Here is a 24,851-nt window from a genome sequence, read left to right as displayed (position 1 = left end):
GATGCTACACGATGCTACACGAAGCTACACGATGCTACACGATGCTACACGATGCTGCCCCACACAATGAAAACTATTGCATGAATTTCTTTTTATTGCACAAATATGTTTATTGAATACATACAATTTTCTTTAATACATATATTTAGAAATAGGGACTATTGGAGTGCAGAATGATCGATAATAAAATGCAAGTAATTATATAAGAAGTGCATTGTTTATGGAGATGTACTTAGGTGATCAGGGTAATCGGTCATTTCAGAACTTGTACATATAGGGATAAATTGTCGTATAGGCGGGGTCCACTCAACACATGTTCGACTGTACTGTTAACGAGAATAAACAATTCTCATTGTCATTGACTGTATTGGTCAAGAATTGGCCAGAAACAATACGAATTATACTTAGTGTATAAATAAAAATGATTTTCTTAATTTGACTTTCAATACGACAGGCAAATAAACACGTTGTTGATATTTGAACAATCAAGATGCGTGAAGCTATTTCATTTTAACGAGAGAGTGATTTCATAATAAAAAACGCTGAACTGATCGGATTATTGGGGGCGTATCTTGTACGATTCCTACAGTCTAATCCCGCTTAGGGGATTTCGCCCCTACAGGGATGTGCTCATTGTTCGGTTCAATATACTCTTTAGCCTTTCACTCTAAGTGGACGAGCTCGTTCGCCACGGACAATACAGACGTAGAGGATAAAGTTAACCTAGGAAATGTTGGATATTAGTGGGTAATTAGGACGTGTAACAGATAGTCCACAGGTATCTCTCTTCACAGGCTCAAACACACCGCACCGACCAGGAACACGCATTTTCATTATTTTGGAAATCTAATTCGGAACTTTTAGATTGGTGGAAAAACTACGAAATGTGAAAATGGATTGTTTCAGAATATAAATTCTGGATCGTTTTTAATTTGAATGTGGACATTAAGCGGAACAATAATTGTTTGAAAATACCACTTGTAGGATGACTCTAGAACATCTCGTTTAGAAATGTAGTAAAACTGGGTACATCATTCCACGAAGTATAAAAGATTCAAAGAAGTGCTTTAAAACAAATATAAAAACATAATTATAGACGGATTATTTTATCATTATTTTGTGTTATTAACTTAATTAAAATGAGCGAAAAGGATTACAGCGATGCCGAGGATCTCACGTACAAACCAGACCGAGAGGCTGTCAGTAGGGCAATTCACGAAAAGACGGAGCAAGATTCTGGTGACGAAGAAATAGATGTGGTAGATGATAATGACAATGACTCCTCAGACAGAGGTAAGGATTTGTATTTGATGACGAGTTAAAACACAAGGAGCTGTCACTAACCATTCCAATCAGAAACAACCATTTATTTAAAAGCTTTTGTTTTCAGTTTAAACAGATCAAATCAGAGTCATAAATATTATTCAAGTTTTTTTGGTAAAATCAAATTAATTTTTGATTCAAAATGATATTGAAGACTTGAACTACGATATTTCATGGAAGAAAAGAAGAAGCAAATATCGTTCATTTTAAAGGATCTATTATTTTTCCTCACAAAAACATGGTCTGTTTTATTTGATATAACTATACAATGTGTAATGGAAACAAATTATGAAGTTTTCTTAACTTGAATATTTTGCCAGAAATGCGATGTTTGTATGTTGAAAATCGGTAAGTAATTATCATTGTTAAGATAATAATGATTTGGCAGAAAACAATCACCAATATAACCATATTTACGGTTATTACAGTGAAAACAAAACAATTTAAGGTATCTTTTAAATTCATTTATCCAATTTGAGAGTCTTTCCCCTGAAAACTAGACATATATGTATATATATATTACATGAATATCTTGGTTCCAATGACATTTGCAATGCTGAATCGGTCTGGCTCTTTATTCAGTTGGAACCTTTGACCAATCTAATTAATTTTATATGTTAATCAAATCGTATTGATTTCCCTTAATACGAATTTGTTTTAGATGCTTTAGTTTTTCATATAAAATCTCAGATGCTCTTTCCATGATGCTCCCGAGTAGACAGTGTTAACAAAGTGTTAATTTGTTTAAAACAGAAGTTCGAAAAATAATTTTTGTAATCAATAAACGATACAACTCTTTTTAATTCCGAGATTGATAAATCTCCCTATATGTATACACCACCTTTGTGATATCAAACAAAGTTTAATTTGTTTACAATTCTATAAAATTTCTACTCCGTAATATTTGTCGGAAAATTTATTAAATATTTGAAAATTCACCCCTTTTTCAGGTAACAGGGATACATGCTAATTTATTCACGCTTTCGAATAACTAAAGACAAGTTTAATCGGATAATTATTAAAGCATTTTTATTGATTGGTTTTTATTTGTTTTGGTTGTTTGTTTGTTTGTTTGTTTGTTTTTTGTACGCGTTTATTTCATATAATACATTTTTAGCAGTAGCTTCATCACAGTTTCGCTCTAAATGGGAATCAGTATTAAAATCATACTAGTCGTAATGGTTGCAATACTGTTTTCTCTACAAGGGTTAAGTATTCTGGATATACACTTAAATCACATATGGAATCAAACTCTTACACTTAATAACAAAAAAAAAAAACAAAAAACAAAAAACAAAAAAACAAACAAACAAACAAAAACACAGAAGAATTATTTTTGGCGTATACGTCCGGCCCTTTAAAGAATATGCATGTGAGGTTTGGGTAATTGCAACGAAGGAGACACAGAAGCTATTGAAAACATACAGTATGATGCCTCCAGAATTATTACAGGTTTTCCCATTTTTACAAGTAAATTTAGAGTATATCGGGGATTGAACTGGCAATCCTGAAAAGAACGTAGAAATATCAGAAACTCATTTTTATAGCATTCAGTCATGTAATTCACCATGCTATCTTGTGTCTCTTCTTCCCCCGAAAGTGTCTGATCTGTCTGCTTATAATCTCAGAAATAGAGATGAATATCAAATTCCTCATTATCGCCTTAGTCTATCGATCTTTTGCGTATTGTTTGCAACAAAATTGGTTCAAATTTAAATTAATTTCATATCACAAAATTGAGATGATTTAGAATTGATATCACATTTAGGCCAATCTGTATATATTTTAACTTTGTTATTAAGATGTAAAACTTTTATCTAATTGTATTTTCTTCAGTTTTTATTATCCTACAAACACATAATGTAATTCAACAGAATGTTGTATTGATAAGATACCTACACACTTACTTCAGATATTAAGCTATATGGTGTGTGTAGTATCTTATAACGAAGGTCAGAGTCGATGCTTATTAATGATATGATGTAGATTTGTAAAATTAAATCGTGTTTTAGTATACATAAATAGATTTATATCAGTTTATCATTTATATCCGTCACAACGACAACACAAAATATCGTCTCCTCTATTTATTTTTAAATCCATTATTTCATTTCAATTTAATCATCAAAACAGCGCCTTCCTCCCACAGTTTTGGGGAGAATATTTTGCATACAAAGATGAGGTATACATGTAGTTCACTAAACTGTGATCTTTTAGAGTAAATCAAACTGAAACTTCTGAGTGTTCTTGTGGAAATTCCTGTGAGAATGCCTATCATTTCTTTTTCATATATTCTCACTATATTATACAAAGACGTACCCTTTTCTCAAATTTACAAAATTTAGATCTGGAGGTTGTCAGTGATTTAAACTTACTACTATAAGGAAATCTGCCGATAGATGTAAACACAAGCATTTTTAGACGTGTGCAAAATTATATAAAATCCAGCCAAATGTTCCAGTAATATGATTTGATATACATCGTTTGTTTTTGTTTTTTGTTTCGTTTGTTTGTTTGTTTGTTTGTTTGTTTTTATGATTATTTGTAAAAAAAAAGAAGTTTTCATTGTGATCATATTATGCCATTTCTCAATTTATTTAATATTTATTGTGGAGAGGGCCTTAGTAATGTTGTAATAATTAGTGCCTAATCCTTTCTGCGTTTGAAGCAAATAAGATATATTTAAATAAAACGGTACTTGGCATTATGACAATATTAACGAGTCGTGCGATCGGTGGCGTGCAAATAACGAACATTGGTTATCAACACTTAATATTTATACCGGTTCATGCATGGTTGTCATAGCCCGGAACTTATCAAGTCTTTTTAGTAGAGCAAATGTTAATATAAAGTTATAAATGAAGATACATTAAGTCTCACGATTACATGAATCATCATTATGCTACCACTGAAGCTATGGTATGAGATATAAATTGGTTTCTATCATTGCACTATTAGACGATAATGGATAAGCAAGCTTTCTTATTTTTTTTCAGGATATGACAACGAAGCATTTTGTGATGGCGATGCGGATGACGATCTATCGGCTTCATTGAAGAAGCAAAGACGGAACCGGACCACATTTACTGCGGAGCAGCTCCGGGAGCTGGAAGCGGTGTTCACGCACACACACTACCCCGACTGTACACTACGGGAACAGATCGCAGAGAAAGTGGAACTCACAGAAGCAAGGGTGCAGGTAACTGTCAATCAAAAATAATACACAATCTTAATTTAAGTAAAGTACATTTCTCCTGACGCACCATCGAGTACAGTATGTGCACAGGGGCATGTCTAGTCTTATATTAAAAAATATCTAGAAATACCTATATATTAAGACTATATAGGTATTTCTAGCTATTTTTTCGGCATAGCCGTATACTTTTCTTTTGGCCCGGATATGACGCGACAGGTGGCGTTCCTGGTCAAGATGAAGTATGTGATTGGTCAATGTAGCAGTAAATGCAAAATGCTGATATGGAGTAAAAACGAAACAAAGTTAAGAATGCAAGCTGAATAAGTGGATGTATCAATGTATGTGTTTTCAAATGACACATTAATAAAATTATCTTCCTGATTCAAATGCAGTCTTATTATCACCAACAATGATTCAAACTGATATACATGTAATTTTGTTATTCGTGCTAAAACGCATTAGTTCGTTAATTTATTTCACCAGCAGTTTTACATTATAACCAACAGCATTAAAACTATGCCGTTTATCTTTTTTTAAAGATATTTCTTGTTTAAATATAAGACTAGAAATGCCCCTGTGGTATGTGTCACCATATCACCTAACCTGAGATATGAGATTGATTTAAGGTTGACAGCTGAAACAATCACATGGTAAACCAAGTTATCATTTATTAATGGAGATACTGATCCAGTCATTAACCAAATTATATAAAATAACTTCTACCACAATACCCTGTGTTATTCAACTCTCAGACCATCAGTTAATCATTACAGCTGTTGATTAACAATCTGTTTATACCACACGTGGTATAAACTCTGTACGCATTTCGATTGGCTAACACGGTGAACTTTGACCCAAGCTGCAATTGTTATTGACGTCATCAATAATCTAATGACGTCACATCACCGGGTCCCGGACGTCACCGGTACACTTTATTTGCATACGCGAAATTATACTTGGCCACGTTTCCCTTTGATTCAAGCCGATATTATTGTGGTAGAAACAGGTCACACGACTCGAAATTGTTGGATATGGAATTTATTTCACACTCGTAAGTTATTTTGTAAAAGTTGCAAAAAACACTCGCTAAAGCTCGTGTCTTTTGTAACTTTTAAAAAATAACTTACTCGTGTGAAATAAATTCCATATCCAACAACCACTCGTTGTGTAACCTCTATTTCTACCACAATACCCTGTGTTATTCAACTCTCAGACCATCAGTTAATCATTACAGCTGTTGATTAACAATCTGTTTATACCACACGTGGTATAAACTCTGTACGCATTTCGATTGGCTAACACGGTGAACTTTGACCCAAGCTGCAATTGTTATTGACGTCATCAATAATCTAATGACGTCACATCACCGGGTCCCGGACGTCACCGGTACACTTTATTTGCATACGCGAAATTATTCTTGGCCACGTTTCCCTTTGATTCAAGCCGATATTATTGTGGTAGAAACAGGTCACACGACTCGAAATTGTTGGATATGGAATTTATTTCACACTCGTAAGTTATTTTGTAAAAGTTGCAAAAAACACTCGCTAAAGCTCGTGTCTTTTGTAACTTTTAAAAAATAACTTACTCGTGTGAAATAAATTCCATATCCAACAACCACTCGTTGTGTAACCTCTATTTATAAATTATAGACTTTTTATAAGGTATATCAGATATCTCACCAAGTATATCAGATATCTCACCAAGTATATCAGATATCTCACCAAGTATATCGGATATCTCACCAAGTATATCGGATATCTCACCAAGTATATCGGATATCTCACCAAGTATATCAGATATCTCACCAAGTATATCAGATATCTCACCAAGTATATCAGATATCTCACCAAGTATATCATATCTTACCAAGTATATCAGATATCTCATCAAGTATATCATATCTCACCAAGTATATCAGATATCTCACCAAGTATATCAGATATCTCACCAAGTATATCGGATATCTCACCAAGTATATCGGATATCTCACCAAGTATATCAGATATCTCACCAAGTATATCAGATATCTCACCAAGTATATCATATCTTACCAAGTATATCAGATATCTCATCAAGTATATCATATCTCACCAAGTATATCAGATATCTCACCAAGTATATCAGATATCTCACCAAGTATATCAGATATCTCATCAAGTATATCATATCTCACCAAGTATATCAGATATCTGCCCAAGTATATCAGATATCTCACCAAGTATATCAGATATCTCACCAAGTATATCAGATATCTCACCAAGTATATCAGATATCTCACCAAGTATATCAGATATCTCACCAAGTATATGAGATATCTCATCAAGTATAAAAGATCATCACTTCCTATCCCCCCCTCCCCTTTTCATACTATTTTCCTATAATAAAAAAACTTAATGCTCCATTTATCCATATAATATAAAACTGTTTTTTCTTCTAATTGATTAAGTATATTTGAATTCATTCCAAAAGTCGTGATCCTTCCCGATGCAGTCATTTAACTTTATATGTACCTCTCTCTCTCTCTCTCTCTCATTATATTTTCGTTTCTTTATCGAATTTCTGAATATTTGTATATGCCATCATGTGACTATGTTATTGTTTATTATTTTGTTATTATTACGGGAGAAGTCGTCTATAAGTTGGAAAAACTTGCTGACTAATCCCTTTGTCATTATTATATGTCAATAAAATATGTTTAAACTATAAAATACTTTATAAGATATAATTTGGTTAAATATTGGATATTCATTGCTCCACGAATACAAGCTTACAACTTGGTTTGCCTTACAATTCCTACGTAACCACCATATTTGTTAAAATATTAATCAACAGAAATTAACAATTTCAACAAATCAAACAAACACTTTTCTATTTTGTACTTTTCATCGTCAGGGAAGACTACTGTGTAAATGAGTTGAGTAAGTTACATAATTACGCTACATTTGGTATACAGTATACGTACCAATGGACTCTGTTGTCTCGAATACAAAATATACCAAATCAATATGTGAGGAACCGTTATAGAATTAAAATTCAGTGATTAAGATTACAGTATTTAAAATTTTGATAATGCTTTTTCTCGCTGTTAAAAAAGTTTATTGCTTAAAATGATATAATCAGTCGAATAAATTTTGAAGAATGGAGCTAGAAAAATGAAAATGTAGCTTTACGCTGTTACTTTGCAGCCATCAGTGGTTCGTGAACTTACGAAGATATTTCTCGTAAATTAATATATAAACCAGATCATAAATAAACCGTTTACGTGGATATAACATCTCTTTTGGGCAGGGCGAAGTATTGAAACCATTGGATTTAATTTACATAACACGGTTAAATATTAAAGAACAGAACAAAAATACCCAATATCGATTTGTAGAAAGTATGAACTTATAAAACTCCGATAATGTGCCATTCTCAAGCTATCTAGAAAGTTTGTATCTCCAGGGGAGAGATTAGCGATCCTTGTTTTGGAGATAAAAGAGGAAGATTAACCGCTCCTGATACGAGATACAGACACACAGGGGGCGCTGCTGGACGCCAGTAACCGCCACTAACACGCTCGGTAATTTATAAATTGGGACGCTGATGGAAAGTTTCCGACATAGTAAAAGGACAAAACAATTTTAACTAATCCTCTTTTAGGTTCGCAGGGATGAATTGTTGAGAAGAATATCCCTATTGTGGAATTAAAATGAAAATTGATCAGAAGTATCAGGCATTTTCACTAATGAGGTAAAATAGGCTCGTTTGGAAAACACTATAAACAAATTTACAGTGATCCCCAGAACTGATACACCGACCGTATTATAGCCGTGGTTTACGCAGGAGGGAGGGGAGGGGCCTTTTTACCTTGAAGTAAAAAAGAAAACCGCAATTCGCGCCTATTTCAAACTGTGTTTCCGGACATTGGTATGACTGAGTTTTATCAGTTTGTTTTTCATTAAAATCAATATCACAAATACACAATGTAGGAAAAATATTTTGGAACTTAAAAAATCTAAATAACGAATATTAGTTATAACTAACCCAGATAGATCCCCAATCATTTGAGATATCGTTAATTTCTGTCATCAAATCATCCATGCATGTGTCGTGTATTAATCAAGTGGAAACATACTATGATAAGTCAGGCCGACCAAATACATACATTTGGATAAAAGTCAGAGATTTGTCGGGAAATCGGATTTATCAATGATATTCAGTGGCGTAGGAAGTCATCAAAAAGTGGGGGGGCAAAATTTTTTTTAACCTTAAATTTTACGCACTAAACAAATCGTATGCCATCTCCGCAAAATTAGCCAATAGTTATCATTTCAACATCCCATGATAATTTTGATAATTTATGTAGTACAAAATAAGTTATTTACGCAAATCAGAATATATATATTAAATATAGCAAAACATGAATCACCAGGCCCGGCCAGGATTTTCGAAAGGGCGGGGTGGGGGTGGTGGGGGTCCAGTAATTTAGTAATAATGCGAGCGCCGTAGGCCGGGGTCCGAGGGGCCGCCCAGCGGGTCCAGGGCAGCGCCCTGATATGGGTTCAAGGGGGTCTAAGCCCTCCGCGAAAACTGAATATAGCACATTTCCAATAATTCGGGATCAGGCGCGGATCCAGGAGTTTTCGAAAGGGGGTTCAGTAATTAAGTGATCAAGCGAGCGCCGTAGGCGCGAGCCGATTTTTTTTCCCTTTTTGCGAGAGGTCTGGGGGCCGCCCAGCGGGTCCCAGGGTGGCGAAGCCCCCCTGTAGATCTGCAATCGAAAGGGGGGGGGGGGGGGCAGTAATTTAGTGATAAAGCGAGCGCCGTAGGCGCGAGGCGATTTTTTTTTTGTATTTCCTCGTACCTGTCGGTAATTAATATCACTCTATTCACGTTAAAACCGCGCATTCTTCTTCATGTTGTGTTTCTGTCTTTTTCTCATTATGAACTCAATTAACTTCACAAATTATCATCAACTTATTGAATCTATGTGATGAAGTTAAGCAAAATTGCGTATTAAGATATAAATATTGACTTACCAGGCTATTGCAGACGACCGACACACAGGTCTGAGGATTGATATACTAGTATAAAAGTCGGAATGTTCCGGATGTACAAGATAAAGTTTTTATCGCTGCCTTAAAGAAAACATTATCGGTTCGGAAATATACAGATATTTATCGAAATGAATATATAAATTCGCGTTTTATCCCCTTTTTTAGATTTTGGATGTCAAAAAGTGGGGGGGGGGGGGGGGGGGGGGGCAAAAAGATATGTTTGCCCCCCCACTGAAAAAAGTGGGGGGGCAATTGCCCCCCCTGCCCCCCCGCTTCCTACGCCACTGATATTGCTTCAAATAAAAAAATAAATATCGATAACAGGTTTAATGTCCAAGCTCACACTGCCGTAAGAATGCGCATTTTTGAGTGTTTGCATGACGACACGTATTATACTGTATATTAGTACGCATCTGAGAACTTCACATAAAATATTAAATGTCAATTGAAAAGTGTAAAAATCATCAATAAAGACATCGCCATGTTTACAATAATTTAAACTGACGCTCCTTAACTTAAAGACACATAGAAAATACAATATTAATTTCAGTAATAAAATGTATTTTAATTTGCAATGGTGTATTCATTAGGATATTTCCATTTTGATCAAGCTGTTTGACTTGATTTTAATTGATTCAAACATATTTTACTGTCAAAACGTACAAAGGGATTGGGCAAGTTTTTTTGCAAATTATCAACGCCTCTTTCCAAAACCAATATAGAATTACAATATTTGAATTATATGCTTTACTTATTTGCAATAATCGCGAATATCTACATAATCCTGTATACAATGCAATACATGTCCGTCCTTCTTGAAACGGACGTTTTATGTAATCTTATTTTGAGGGTTGACTAGGACTCTAATATTACGGACACACCTGGATTCAAAACTGATGAATTTATATAATATTTAATGTAATGATGGCAATCACCAGTATATAATATCTGGCCCCTTTACGCCACAGAGAACTTATAAGATAAACATTTTATCAACTCAGTCGAGTATACTTAGCCCAAATGTAATAACTCGCTAATATGTTACCAAATATTAATATTTTTATTTGTCAAGCCAATCGGATTTGAAATGAGATTTATTATGGCGCTTGGACGTTGCAGCCAGAACGTTGGTATATCCTATTAATACAACACACAGGCCCAGACCTAGCGTATCAACAAACTTCATTGTAATAATCTGTTAAACCTCATGGATATACATACATATGTGACGTAACACATAATTCACTGTTCCTAATAACATCACACTTCACGGAGTATAAACGCCCCGGACAGTTTTACGACAAAACTGTACGGTAGACATTTTATCATTTAGAATGTTTTTGTTAGACATTCTTATTTGATCGGAACAAATGTCTCTAAATGTGTCTAATAAAATCTGTCATTTATTAAAACCCTTATGTTTTTGAAATACAAAAGGTGTTAAATTAAAAAAAAACAAAAAAAAAATAAAAAATAAAATATGGTGTTAAAATTATCTTATATATTTCTCATTTTTTTTTCTTTTCTTTCAGATATTAAAATTTAGCAATATTACAAGGAAATTGTTTCATAGTTTAGTTTAAAGATATTTTATTGACATAAATTGACAAAGGGATAAGTCAATAAGTTTTACCAACTTATAAATTCCTACAACATCAACAAAATAAACAAGAATTATAGTGTAACTAACAGCATGTGCCGAATCAGGTTTTTTAAAAACGATATGAAATGAAAACTGACCATAGCTGCTCAACATTTTCGAATGTCTACGGGAACCACGCGTGCGCAAAGAGCCGCCTTCGTTTTACGTGTTAATTTATCCGCGTGACGATCAATATTCATCGTGTATTCCCTATTTTCAGACCAAAGTCTAATTTAGCTTACTTAAATACCTTATAGTCACTCCTACTGTGTCGATTACGTAACTGTCATTCATCACACCACGATCAGAGAGACAACACCAAGACAAATATTTGTTTATCGTAAAGAATCGAGGTTAAATACAGATTACACATTAGAAATAATTATATCATTTACTACATAACCCAACTGATATATCATACCATCCATCAATATACAAAACAAATTCCGTGTCATTTTCACAAACCGTTGTAATCGGATGGGCCCTCAAGTCTCACTGCGGGGCTGACGATTTACTTGATCAGGGAATTAAAATATATAGACAATATTAGCCTTACAGAGGTGTATTCTATCAGGAATTGAAAGAACAGATTAAAAATACTGGTAAGAAATTGATATTTCTAGAATAAAACCGCTGTGTTAATTCCAACCAAATCTATTCCAAAACCAAAATTAATGCCTGGCCTTGCTGTGTCTCACTGCCCCCCTTCCACGTCCAGGTACCGAGATTAGTAGCCGAATACATTTCATTCGCTGGTACTCTTCACACGTCGACCGAATCATATATCTTTGTAAGACTCTCCACACGTTCATCGAACCATACTGTTTGCAGGATTTTAAATGACAATTTGATAATGATGAGATTATTAGGGTTTATTAAAATCATCTTAAGTAGCATGCCCCTGCTGTTGACACGTGCAGACTTTCTGACGTAAGTGGGACGTTTGAGAATAATCAGGAGAGCGTCTTGAATTAATCTATTGTTAAAACCTCCCAATTAGTGACAGATTTGTAAAAAAGATAATCGAAAACAACACCACGAATCGAGACAGGATCAGAGTTATAGATTAAACGTCTAATCTTGCACTTGTAAGACCTGTTTTCAAATATTCCAATTAGTTTAACGTTTTATAAACTTTCAACAAATCAATCGTGTCATTTTGATGAGCGAAAATCGAGATTAGAGGTATTAAGTTAAATTTAATCTAGATGAAATATTGGTTTTGTTAAAATTGTCCTTTTTGAAAGGAAGGGTGTTTTTTACGAGACATATCATTGAAAGGAAGGTTTTCGTACGACACTTAAGGGGAAATGTAAAGATTAAAAATAAAATCACAAATGAAGTTTAAGTTCGCAGATTAGGATAAAGGGATTATAAAGAGGATTTTATTAACTCGAAGGAAAAGCTTTTCTCTATTTAATATTCGTGCTTTCAATTAAAGTTTAAAAGCTTAAATTTTGAAAAGTAATTTTGACAATGGAATAATTATAACTTTTTAAATTAAGGATAATTAAATAAAATTATAATCTGAATTCGAACATTTAAATTTTAATTCCAAACCAACATGTTTTTGCTTGATGTAATTCGATTATATTTAGTCGCTTGGCAAAGTTACAAATATTTATAATATTTATATATGTTTATGATTCGGTTATACAACGTACGTATTAATAAGAATACACTTGACACAATAAATTCGGAATTATTGAATAATTTGAATATCATATATGCACTAATTGTTCATCCCTATTCTCTATTACCCACGTCGCGCCAGAATTTTCATTTATCAGTTTGGGTAAAACACTTCAGCGTATAGTACACACATACATTAAAGTACCAACTGGATTCCAAACGGAAAAATAGTGCCTGCGTCGATCAAATACAATCGTTTAAATTTCGTAGCTAAGCATGTTTGTTAATGTTTATGTTAATTGGGTCGCGTGGTCTCGTGACATTACGATATGATTCATCAGCAGTATTAATTATATATATTCTAAATTAAAACAGAGACGTGTATATCAGTGTGATATACACGTCTCTGATTAAAGTAATCGAAACAATCTAATCAGTTTCCCGAACTTTGCCGGGATTTGCCGAATTGTTACAATACCGTCAATATCCAGTAGTTTGTCATAAGCCGGAACTTTGATAAAATGGTGAATGTGTCTGAATTATATTGAGATGTCATACTGATTATTCCCTGTTGTTTTATTTATTTAATTATTTAATTAATTTATTAATCTATTTATTTATTTTTGTAATTCACAGGTATGGTTCCAGAACCGAAGAGCGAAATGGAGAAAACAAGAAAAAAATATAGTGCGCATGTTCGATGTCTGGAGACACCGTCTTGAACCATATCACGTGACACCACCTGCATTTTCTCCAGTTGGATATAGTCCGTCAGCGTTCTCTTCCGTTCGCAGCAGCATGTTTCCATGGTTACCCCGACTTCCTTTAAATCTTCCGCCAGTCCTTCCACTTCCGACGTTTCTACCGGAAGGCACGTCACCATATAGAGGTTTGTATTTGATATTTTTTTCAATTCGCCTGATTTTACTTGCTGAATAGTCATTTGTCAATTCTGAGTCTCTTGGTTATTATTCGGCATAGCTGTATACTATTCTTTTGGCCCCGGATATGACGCGACAAGTGGCGTTACCGGTCAAGATGAAGTATGTGATTGGTCAATGTAGCGGTAAATGCAAAATGCAATATGCAGTTAAAACGAAACAAAGTTAAGATTGAATGCAACCTGAATAAGTGTATGTATCTTTTCAAATGACACATTAATAACATTATATTCCTGATTCAAATACAGTCTTATTATCACCAAAAATGATTCAAACTTGTCTAATTTTGTTTTCCGTGCTGAAACGCATTAGTTCTTTGAATTATTTCGCCAACAGTTTAACATTATAACCACCAGTATTAAAACTATGCAGTTTATCGTTTTTAAAGGTATTTCTTGTTTTTATGTTATAAAGACGTTTATCAATCTGTTAGCGCCTCATCAGACTTTAGATTAATTACTGTAAGATCTTTTCTTCTCAACAGCAAGGAAACAAAAAATAGCCTTCCTAATAATAATGTCCATTTGTTACAGGTGAAATCCCTCCACTTTCGTCCGTCAAACAAACCATGGACATTTCACAGCGGAAGCATTTTGAATCTTACGCGAGGGACTACTTACATAGGTTTACGACAGAGAGCAGAGATCGCTACGCCAGGGAACAGCTTAACAGACGGTCTCCTCACGTGCATTCGACGACGTCATCAGCGCCAACGAGAATATGAAATGATCACTAATTGACTTTTTTTTTTTGAATGTAACTTTGTTTGAACTATGCAAATCATTTAAAAATCAATTATTCATATTCATAGTTGTTAACGACCGCAATTTCAATTGATTTTGAAACACATATAATTCAATTGGTGGATGATACCATAATGTGTTTTATCAGATAAACATGTGCTCACTGTTGGAACAAAATATTTCCACGATGGTCCCTGTATAGACCCAACGATAATTCAAAGTTTCTACACTTCGAATCATAACGGAAATACTTCGTTCTCATTAAACTTAAAAAACTATTCATCGTGACCCACTACAGCAAACTATCATTCGTCTTTCACCTGCGGAACCCAAGGGTTGCAATCTTGATAGGTTTATTACGCGGAACCCTTGGATTTTGAAGGTGTCTGGTGTCATCGATTCAGCATTTACATTCTGATCTCATTCTTCCGGAAATAGTCTGATTTTACGTTATGGTTGATCCTCCAGGAATTAGAAAGTAGATATGAGGCGGACTTATGACGTAGATCGTCATTCCACACCGTCGTGTGTAGTATAGTAGATGTCAGTGTATTTAAGAGTTTGGTATATTTATACATGTATATAATATAATGACCAAAAACAGTGTGAAGATTTAATCACCTTACCTGTGTAAGATAATTGTCAACTTCAATATATGTTTTCTTTATTTTTGTCGTAATTGTTAAATAATTTCAAATGACAATTTCATGTTCCTGCAGTGGAAAGTGATTGAGTGAAGAAAACAATAAATAACCCCCCCCCCCCCCCACCTCCCCCTCCTTTCCGAAGCCTAAGGAACTTCATTAATACCATACAATTGAATCTCGTTATAACAATCTTTATTCTGACAAATTAAATCGCTTCCTGTAAGGAACAATGTTGTAGCAGTCCAGATTGATGAGGAATGTAGAGGAACCAAGTTAAAGAGAAAACATGACAGGCTGATGTTTCATAAGCCAATCGTAGATTAGGAGGCCAGACGTCAAATTTTTGAGGGGTGTATGTATTTTCATGATACTGCTGGATACCTCACATTGATCATCGGTTTGACTTCATTTCATTTCATAAATGTTTTTTTTTTATGTAAACAATATGCAAATTTCACGTGACTTTAATTTTTATTGTATGGTATATATGTGAAATAAAGATTTAACAGATGTATGACGTTTTGAATATATTTGATGTCACTATAAAGTTCATCTTACGATACAGACATGGATCCCATCGTAACATCTCGTCCAATTCCGTCAAGGCTCGTGGGCTGGAGGATCATTTTTGATGACCTTAATTTTGTTGTATGAATACAAGTTAAATCTGTTTCATGTAAAAGACTATATTTATCGGAACACCCACTTTCGTTTTTATTGTTTAGATATTATTTCCGAGGAGGACTTACAGTAAAAAGTGGGAATATGTGTATTTTTCTAAGGGAAACTCTGTATATACAATTACGATGTGTAAAATTCTCCCTTGGAAGCACCTTCTCCATCTATGTATGTCTGATTTTATTAAAAATAAATACAGTTGAGGAAATAGTCTTAGTCCAGTTCATGAAGTATGACAACGTTACACGAGTTACCTCCCTTACAGCAGCATGAATTACAGCTCAACTGCGCCAATGAGCTTCCGGTGTCCGTTGTTAATCCCCTAGTGTTTCCCTATATTTGCTGCAATATCCAGGTGAGCGATACAGGCCCTCTGGGCCTCTTGTTAGGTCGCCTGAGACGGATCCTCGAGTAAAAGTTTTCGTCATTAGTTAACATTTTTGACACACCTGGTACCCAAAACACCTGAACAAATTTTAATGGAATTTTGTTGAAGCGTTTCATGACCAAAGGTCAACCAAAATAGTGAATTATATAGTTCCCCCTCTGGAGGCTAATGACTGAAATTTAATTTCAAAAATCTTCTCAAGACCATCAAATACTCTATAGGTCGACAGGTGCGAATTTCATGACCCTGAGGTCTCAGGTTTCCCCTGTAGCGAGAAGGTAAAATTTACTACACGATACATAGGGGAATAATATTTTGGGTCAATATTTGTTTAATTTCCATTGGAATTAATTCAAAATTTTCATTTTGGAATCGCAGTTTGTGATTAAGAGACAGTCAACACCCCCAAGATATCTTTAGAAGGAAAGACAGTTTGTGGGAAGTCATAAAAAGTCAAAACGGAGAAGCCCTCTTCATTGATACCGTGCTTGGTACTGGTTGAAGTAAGAGGGTTTTTTCCGGTTTCCAGTGCCCGGGCTATGGAATTTGTTATTTATCTCAAAAACGGATAATATAAAAAATTTCTGTAGAGATAAAATCTAACATTTAATCTTTGACAAGGCCTTGTTGAGATAAAAATAAAGTTCTGTGATTGTACTCGTCAGTTATTTGATAAATGCAAAATAGTACATTTCTTACTAGACACCAAAACGTCACAGGTAGCCATTTATCTGCGTTTCCTATGCTTCTACATATCGAAGAAACACGTGCTAGTGCTGAAGCGAAACACAGTGTATGATATACTCCACAACACCACGTCTATTCATCGTACACCGGATATAGCTACTCGCGAAGCGAACAACGAATTCCGAACATGTTTCCAAATTGATATCGAGACAATACATGCATATCAATCGAAATTAAATGAAAACTAAGAGATGTTCATGCACAGTTAAGAATTTTATCATACAAATTCTGAACATCTGGTGTATTTACCCTCTTAACTTTTATTTGTTTACACGGTATACATGATACATGTGGCGTTTGGCGCGAGCGATCAAATAATCATACATTGACATACGTGTCATGTACATCTTTTGTATTTTAAATATTGTGAAAAAACTGAATTTGATGTTCGTTGTTCTATAACTGCGTGGTCACTATGGTAAAAACCTGTCCTCATCAGACGGCCTGTCCTCCCCTCTCGTCAAATCCAGGTTAGTGAACTCTTTAGCCTGCACCTCTGATATAAACAAATACAAAAAGTTATTACAATTTTGTCAGAATCTGTCCTATACAATGTTGATACAACACAAAAACTATTAATAACTTCATCAATATATTCCTAAAAAACTAATATCACCCGAAGGTAGTTTTTTTGTGCTATCACCTGCATTCGTATTTTCGCGGATTTTATTATATATTTCATTAGTAGTTTTATTCCCACCTAAGACATATTCAACACAATATGAGAACACCAATATGATATAACTCAAAATAGCTTATGAATCGGGACTGACAAAATTTCTATCAAATTCCAAGTAAAATTAGAAACAGACAAACCCAAGTATACATTTGGTGTTAGCAAAGCCAACCAAGCAGACGACATGTACACATTGTGTGAAATATTAATGCCAATCATCAGAAGCCACCAGTGCTTTCAATAATCGTGTATTACAACCAGCTCTCTCATTATCGTTACAAACATATGATTGCGTACACCGAAAATGTCTGGACTATCTGTACTCATCATATACTCACAATGGCGGCAATCTACGTCACCGGAAGTGATATCGAACACACACAGAGCACAGAGAAAACGTTCACTTCGAGGTAGATATCTGCTCAACTCCTAATTAGACAGACATTTAATATGCTAAAGCTAGCGTAAGTCAAAGAGGATGTGTTGCTATAGAGACCGAATTAGGCTTTTCTCTTCAACTTATCTTAGTCACGACAAATGAAAAACGCTCATAAATGTCAAAGTTAAATTGCATCCGGTTGATCGATATCGCTTTCAGAACAAGCGACGAAACGTAGATTGTTATATCTACATGTGTTATATTAAATTATTTTGACAGCGGTAGCATTCAGATATTATATATTAGTAAGGCGAGTGTGTAAAATGGCGCTGAAGTTGTAGGTAATACAATGTCATCGATACCTCTATCGTCGAAAAAAAAAAGTAGCGAGGTGGAGACATAAAATGCTAATTAAGTTTCTAACATCACACTGCCTTACAAGCTTTAGTATATTAATGTCTTTCTAAAAAGGATTTAAGCATTTAAACAATTCTCGTCGTTTTGATGCCCGATATGTCACTTCCGGTGACGTAGGTTTCCCCATTGCTTACCCATGTCCAGCTCTGCGTGTACGGATGGGCCACCCCGGGCATGACAGGTGTAGAGCCCGATATTGTCGGCGCTGATGGAATGGACATACAATAACTTAATCCTTGGCGTCTCTCCCGGATCAACAAATATCCTGGAATAGAAATGGTGCAACATTTGAATATCATGCAATATTGATTTTAATAATTGGGATTCAAATAAGGATAGGCAGCGGCGGCGGGGTACTTACCTTCCTTTTGTGGACCTTATCCGGGTATATCCGGGTCCCAACCATTCAATCTCAGGTGGTTTTCCTTTCTCAGCCCCGGGACAGCGGTACTCGCACGAGAGGGACACTGTCGCACCCTCCCGAACATTCAGTTTTGTTTTTGTGACGTTGTCAAACGTCGCTCGATTCCAAACTGTTAAGGAACATGGGGCGGTGTCTGGAACGGGGGTCGTCACGCAGAATGGGACTGAAAAAAATATACAGAGAGAAAAAATACTATGGTTAAATTCTGGTGTAGTTTGTAAACGTTGAACATATTTTCATTGTGATATCAAACATTAAATATTGATTTTCATTATGTCTCAAGTACCGGGAGAGTCAACCTCAGGTGTTCCTAGATTTGTTCAAGACATGTAAGACATCTCAAACTTGTCAATGTTCTTATTGTCAAATAGTTGTTCTTATATATTTATTTGATAGTCTATATTACAGGAGAAAAAAGGTTGTTTAAAACGATTCATATTTATAACAAAAAAAAAAAAACAAAAAAAGGAATACACTTTCGAGATCTATACATTCCCATGACCCAAACCACGGTTATATTACATTACATGTATATGTGAATCTATATATTACAAATTACTATAGTGATGGCCGTAGACTGAAAAAGTGACTACTAAGAAGTACGATTCGTTATAGACATTTAAAATTTGTTAAAACTTACCGAAAACCAGAAGAAATAATGCCACACAATTCGTGAGGTCGACCATGGTTGATACTGTAGGTATAAAGTGTACATTTATACGTATAACATTGATAATGTATGACTCCTTAATTACGAATCTAAGGCCAAACTAATATATATCCTTGTTAATCATCAAAATCCTGGTTGATACTTTTATCATTTGAATGTATAAAAGAATATAATGTATCCGAACTCTATGTTTAAATTTTATTTCTCATGGTTAATTTTTATAAAAAAAATGAATATTTCAATTATCAAAATGGAAAAGGGCAAAATGACAAAACCATATCCAAACATCCAACACTAAAATGGTAAACAAATCCTATTATACTATCTGTCTGATGAACACTAAGGATAACATCAAATGCCCTTATTTGGATTCAATTTAGTTCTATCTCAATATACAATGTATATAATACATTCCCTTGTCAATGATATCTAAGCCTTTGTCAAATTGTTTTATTTTCTCAAAATAACGAAAAAATCAACATATTTTACAGTGTTATGACTTTTGTTGGCTTTGCCTGTTTGGAGAAATGTGCGGGGTTGTGTTTATACACAAAAGCACTGTGTCTGTCTACGTGCCAGGCAGTACACAGGAAATGATGACGTCAACATTGATGACTCATAGAACATAACCTGCTCAGAATATTAAATACAAGATTTTGTCGTTTCTCCTTCAAAAACAGTCAGGGATTGACAGTATATCCGGTGTCTATCGCTATACTGAATAGTATGATACCACGTGCATGGCATATGTGTATTACAGCGAGGGGAGGCGTATGAAATATATCTAAAATGTAAATATCTTAAAAAAAAACTAAAACAAAACCCCTAAAATGTAAACATTTAAAATTGAACCATGAAAAGGTAAATATCTAAAAACGAATTCTAAAAATGTAGATATCTAAAAACGAATTCTAAAAACGTAAATGTATTTGAATATCATAAATGTATGTACAGAAAAAAAATAGATATAGAAAATTGTAAATATCAAAAAATAGAATATCTTAAAAAAATAAATGTATAAAATGTAAATATCTAAATGTTAATATCTAAAATGTTAATATCTAAAATGTATGTGAATACCTAAAATTGTAAATATTGAGCGGCTTTCATGTAGAATATATCTAAACACGATCTATGAGTCATAACGTTCTATTGATTACAGTAAATACCATCTGAGGATCCAGCAACGGTAATAAGAACATTTACTATGTGTCCGCGGTAAAGTTTATCCCCCCTGGCGTATTTGTTATAAGAAAAAAAAAATAGTTTATTAAAGTGTCACATATTGATCAACATAGATATACATACATTCATTAAAACATTTGATCAATATCCAGCCAATGAGTTTTGACTTATGAGACACCTAAAGTGATTGTACTGTTTTCATTGAGACTCGAAGCCAGTCACCCCCCCCCCCCCCCTCCCCTCCCAGTCTATATATAGTAGATACTATACATGATATGTATATCACACTTGAAGACCGTAATGTTGAACCACTTGAGAAATCTACTTCATTCAGCCTCGCCTTGTAAGATAAACTGACGATGCGAGGGCGTGCTTCAAAACGAGTATTACCCTAAACAAGTATGTGTGAAAATTTGGTCTGGACAGTTTAACAAGGCCGTCCTACTAGAAGCACTTGGGGATTTTTTTCGCGGAGTTCCGTCTTACGTCATATCCGGTAATTGTCCATAACGCGCTTTTATTGTTTGGCAGTTGGTATCTCATAACGTGACAAAATACATTAGACTTATCTGAAACTGCAGCTGAGTCTGATCCTTGTGTCCTGACGAACGCAATGACACTTTTTGAATTTTTCTTTTTAATTTAGAATTCTCGAAAAACAAGTGTGTTATTGACATGGCTATGGTTTATAAAGAAAGACAAACTCAGGTCAATGGTTAGAGTTTAAATGCGTGAGTCCCAATTGATCAAAGTTTCCATTTTGTAACCTTGAATAAGGGTTTCCGGGTTAGAGGTGTTACTGGGAAGTAAATTGTGGTCAGGTTTCCTTTGTCAGTAAAGGATGACGTCAGTACAGAATGACACTGGTGTCAATACTTCAGAAGAATTCTACCACATTGATGAATTAGACAATACATCGTGCGCGGGCAGGGAACAAATTCCAAAAAAGCACTTGAAATTGACTTTATGTGCATCCCAGCGCCCTTCAAGGAGCATCCTTATGTCGTAAAAACTATGTATATATGTATGTAAGCAATAAAGTGATCGGTTTTAGACGAATAAATTTTGAGGACACGCCTGCATTGCATATCTTACATTTTTCCACGCTAAATTGACAAAATTTCTTTGGACTGTTGGGACCACCCAGCCCACAAGTTGCACGTGAAAAGCCCTCTCATACCAGAGCTGCGACCTCACGACGATCCCAAGGCGCCCATCAATAAGAGGTCCACGGGACTTGACATTCAACTGAAATCTGAAATACATACTGATAGTTGATGTTTGTTGTTTTTTTTAATATGGACTTAACACATTTGTCCAGTGTAACCTTGAATGTCATTCAATTGAATACACGTTTCATCCTGTTTATATACCATAGTGATACGCTATAGTCGGTGGCACTTACACATCACTGCGTCACTACCGCGCTTCCATGCGCCACATAGAGTATTGCGACCCCGTGGCGCTTTCCCCAGCATTGGCAGGGCGTTGTTATGACGTAAACAAAGTTTGTGGCCTCTAGCAGTAGTAAAACACACGAAGCCCGTGCGTTATGCCTACGTCCCTCTCACTTCCAACGCACGTGTGGTCGTATTGCTGCCATTAGTGTTTTGTACATTCGTGGTCCTTGCATCTCGAGACTTCGCAAGAAGATCTTGCGAGACATGTTTCTTGATTTTGTTGTTGTTGTACATACCTCATTATTGTCGGCTAATATCTGATCTGCCGCGACGACCGAGATAACAACTGGTGATGCTATTTGTGTATGCAGAACGAACGGAGGTCTTGAGCACTCCGACAGTGCAGTATGCGCCCCGTGGACGCACGATGACAGCTCTAATGAGCTGTAGGCACTCATTGAGAGAGCAGTCAGTCACCAACTAGAAAGTTACCGACTAGAACTCCGTGGGAACGCGGTATCACCAGTATCACGACACGGGAGCCCCAGTCGTCGGAAGGACGCCGTGACATCCCCAATCGTCGTTAGGACGCCATGACATCCCCAGTCGTCGTTAGGACGCCGTGACATCCCCAATCGTCGTTAGGACGCCATGACATCTCCAGTCATCGTTAGGACGCCGTGACATCCCCAGTCGTCGGTAGGACGCCGTGACATCCCCAATCGTCGGTAGGACGCCGTGACATCCCCAGTCGTCGGTAGGACGCCGTGACATCCCCAGTCGTCGTTAGGACGCCGTGACATCCCCAATCGTCGTTAGGACGCTGTGACATCCCCAATCGTCGTTAGGACGACGTGACATCCCCAGTCGTTGTTAGGACGCCATGACATCCCCAATCGTCGGTAGGACGCCGTGACATCCCCAATCGTCAGTAGGACGCCGTGACATCCCCAATCATCGATAGGACGCCGTGACATCCCCAGTCGTCGTTAGGACGCCATGACATCCCCAATCGCCGGTAGGACGCCGTGACATCCCCAATCGTCGTTAGGACGATGTGACATCCCCAGTCGTCGGTAGGATGCCGTAACATCCCCAGTCGTCTGTAGGACGCCGTGACATCCCCAATCGTCGTTAGGACGCCATGACATCTCCAGTCATCGTTAGGACGCCGTGACATTCCCAGTCGTCGGTAGGACGTCGTGACATCTCCAGTCATCGTTAGGACGCCGTGACATCCCCAGTCGTCAGTAGGACGCCGTGACATCCCCAGTCGTCAGTAGGACGCCGTGGCATCCCTAGTCGTCGTTAGGACGCCGTGACATCCCAAATCGTCGGTAGGACGCCGTGACACCCCCAGTCGTCAGTAGGACGCCATGACATCCCCAATCGTCGGTAGGACGCCGTGACATCCCCAATCGTCGTTAGGACGCCGTGACATCCCCAGTCGTCGGTAGGATGCCACATCCCCAGTCGTCAGTAGGACGCGTGACATCCCCAATCGTCGTTAGGACGCCGTGACATCCGCAGTCGTCAGTAGGACGCCGTGGCATCCCCAATCGTCGTTAGGACGCCGTGACACCCCCAGTCGTCAGTAGGACGCCGTGACATCCCCAATCGTCGGTAGGACGCCGTGACATCCCCAATCGTCGGTAGGACGCCGTGACATCCCAAATCGTCGGTAGGACGCCGTGACATCCCCAGTCGTCGGTAGGACGCCGTGACATCCCCAATCGTCGGTAGGACGCCGTGACATCCCCAGTCGTCGGTAGGACGCCGTGACATCCCCAGTCGTCAGTAGGACGCCGTGACATCCCCAATCGTCGGTATGACGCCGTGACATCCCCAATCGTCGGTAGGACGCCGTGACATCCCCAGTCGTCGGTAGGACGCCGTGACATCCCCAATCGTCGGTAGGACGCCGTGACATCCCCAGTCGTCGGTAGGACGCCATGACATCCCCAGTCGTCAGTAGGACGCCGTGACATCCCCAATCGTCGGTAGGACACCGTGACATCCCCAATCGTCGTTAGGACGCCGTGACATCCCCAATCGCCGGTAGGACGCCGTGACATCCCCAATCGTCGGTAGGACGCCGTGACATCCCCAGTCGTCGTTAGGACGCCGTGACATCCCCAATCGTCGGTAGGACGCCGTGACATCCCCAATCGTCGGTAGGACACCGTGACATCCCCAATCGTCGTTAGGACGCCGTGACATCCCCAATCGTCGTTAGGACGTCGTGACATCCCCAGTCGTCAGTAGGACGCCGTGACATCCCCAATCGTCGGTAGGACGCCGTGACATCCCCATCATGTTAACAATTAAAATAAAAATGCGACGTTTTTTTATCATTATCCTGCGATCCCACTGCACTCTGAGAAATTAAACAACGCCCTACCAACTCAGTGGAAATGAGTTTAAGAAGGCAGTAAGTAAAGGCAGTCCAGTCTAGTTTAAACGGAACGATTATCATCAATAGCGCGATATATTTAGATCTTTCTATTTATGTTCAAATAGATTTCCGGCAAATCATCATTTGTCGTTTTTCTAAGATTTGGAGAAACAGTAATTGTTGACGGAATCGTAACATCTCGGGGAAATTTCCGGAAACTCTCGGAATCAACTCCGATTATTGTTGACGGTGATCGACGGAAACCAATCTTGTATTTCCGTCATTATTTGGGAAAAGACCCTAACAGTTTTCGACAGTTACTTCAT

At 36.8% G+C, this 24,851-nt stretch overlaps 2 protein-coding genes across 2 annotated transcripts; one reads left to right on the top strand and one right to left on the bottom strand.

Moving 5' to 3' along the window:
* The first annotated feature begins 689 nt into the window (after window positions 1–689).
* On the top strand, window positions 690–17,285 carry LOC117344852 (paired box protein Pax-6-like). Its single transcript, XM_033907699.1, has 4 exons — window positions 690–1,293; window positions 4,320–4,522; window positions 13,472–13,724; window positions 14,310–17,285. The coding sequence occupies exons 1-4, from the start codon at window positions 1,140–1,142 to the stop codon at window positions 14,498–14,500; spliced, it is 801 nt and encodes a 266-aa protein (XP_033763590.1). The 5' UTR covers window positions 690–1,139; the 3' UTR covers window positions 14,501–17,285.
* LOC117344853 lies at window positions 16,826–19,680 on the bottom strand. Its single transcript, XM_033907700.1, has 4 exons — window positions 19,516–19,680; window positions 18,813–19,038; window positions 18,586–18,716; window positions 16,826–17,475 (listed from the first exon to the last, which is right to left on the bottom strand). The coding sequence occupies exons 1-4, from the start codon at window positions 19,559–19,561 to the stop codon at window positions 17,393–17,395; spliced, it is 486 nt and encodes a 161-aa protein (XP_033763591.1). The 5' UTR covers window positions 19,562–19,680; the 3' UTR covers window positions 16,826–17,392.
* Window positions 19,681–24,851: the final 5,171 nt, after the last annotated feature.

Source organism: Pecten maximus, chromosome 16 (assembly GCF_902652985.1).
Source record: "Pecten maximus chromosome 16, xPecMax1.1, whole genome shotgun sequence".
Classification (NCBI taxonomy): domain Eukaryota; kingdom Metazoa; phylum Mollusca; class Bivalvia; order Pectinida; family Pectinidae; genus Pecten; species Pecten maximus.
The sequence above is the reverse complement of the archived record's forward strand: the minus strand, read 5'-3'. Positions and strand labels throughout refer to the sequence as shown.

Coding starts and splice junctions, on each gene's coding strand:
- LOC117344852 (XM_033907699.1), top strand. CDS start 1,140: ATGAGCGAAAAGGATTACAGCGATGCCGAGGATCTCACGTACAAACCA. Junction 4,523..13,471: donor TCACAGAAGCAAGGGTGCAG/GTAACTGTCAAT, acceptor TGTAATTCACAG/GTATGGTTCCAGAACCGAAG. Junction 13,725..14,309: donor AGGCACGTCACCATATAGAG/GTTTGTATTTGA, acceptor CATTTGTTACAG/GTGAAATCCCTCCACTTTCG.
- LOC117344853 (XM_033907700.1), bottom strand. CDS start 19,561: ATGGTCGACCTCACGAATTGTGTGGCATTATTTCTTCTGGTTTTCG. Junction 19,039..19,515: donor ATTATTTCTTCTGGTTTTCG/GTAAGTTTTAAC, acceptor TATTTTTTTCAG/TCCCATTCTGCGTGACGACC. Junction 17,476..18,585: donor ACACGCAGAGCTGGACATGG/GTAAGCAATGGG, acceptor TGTTTATATCAG/AGGTGCAGGCTAAAGAGTTC.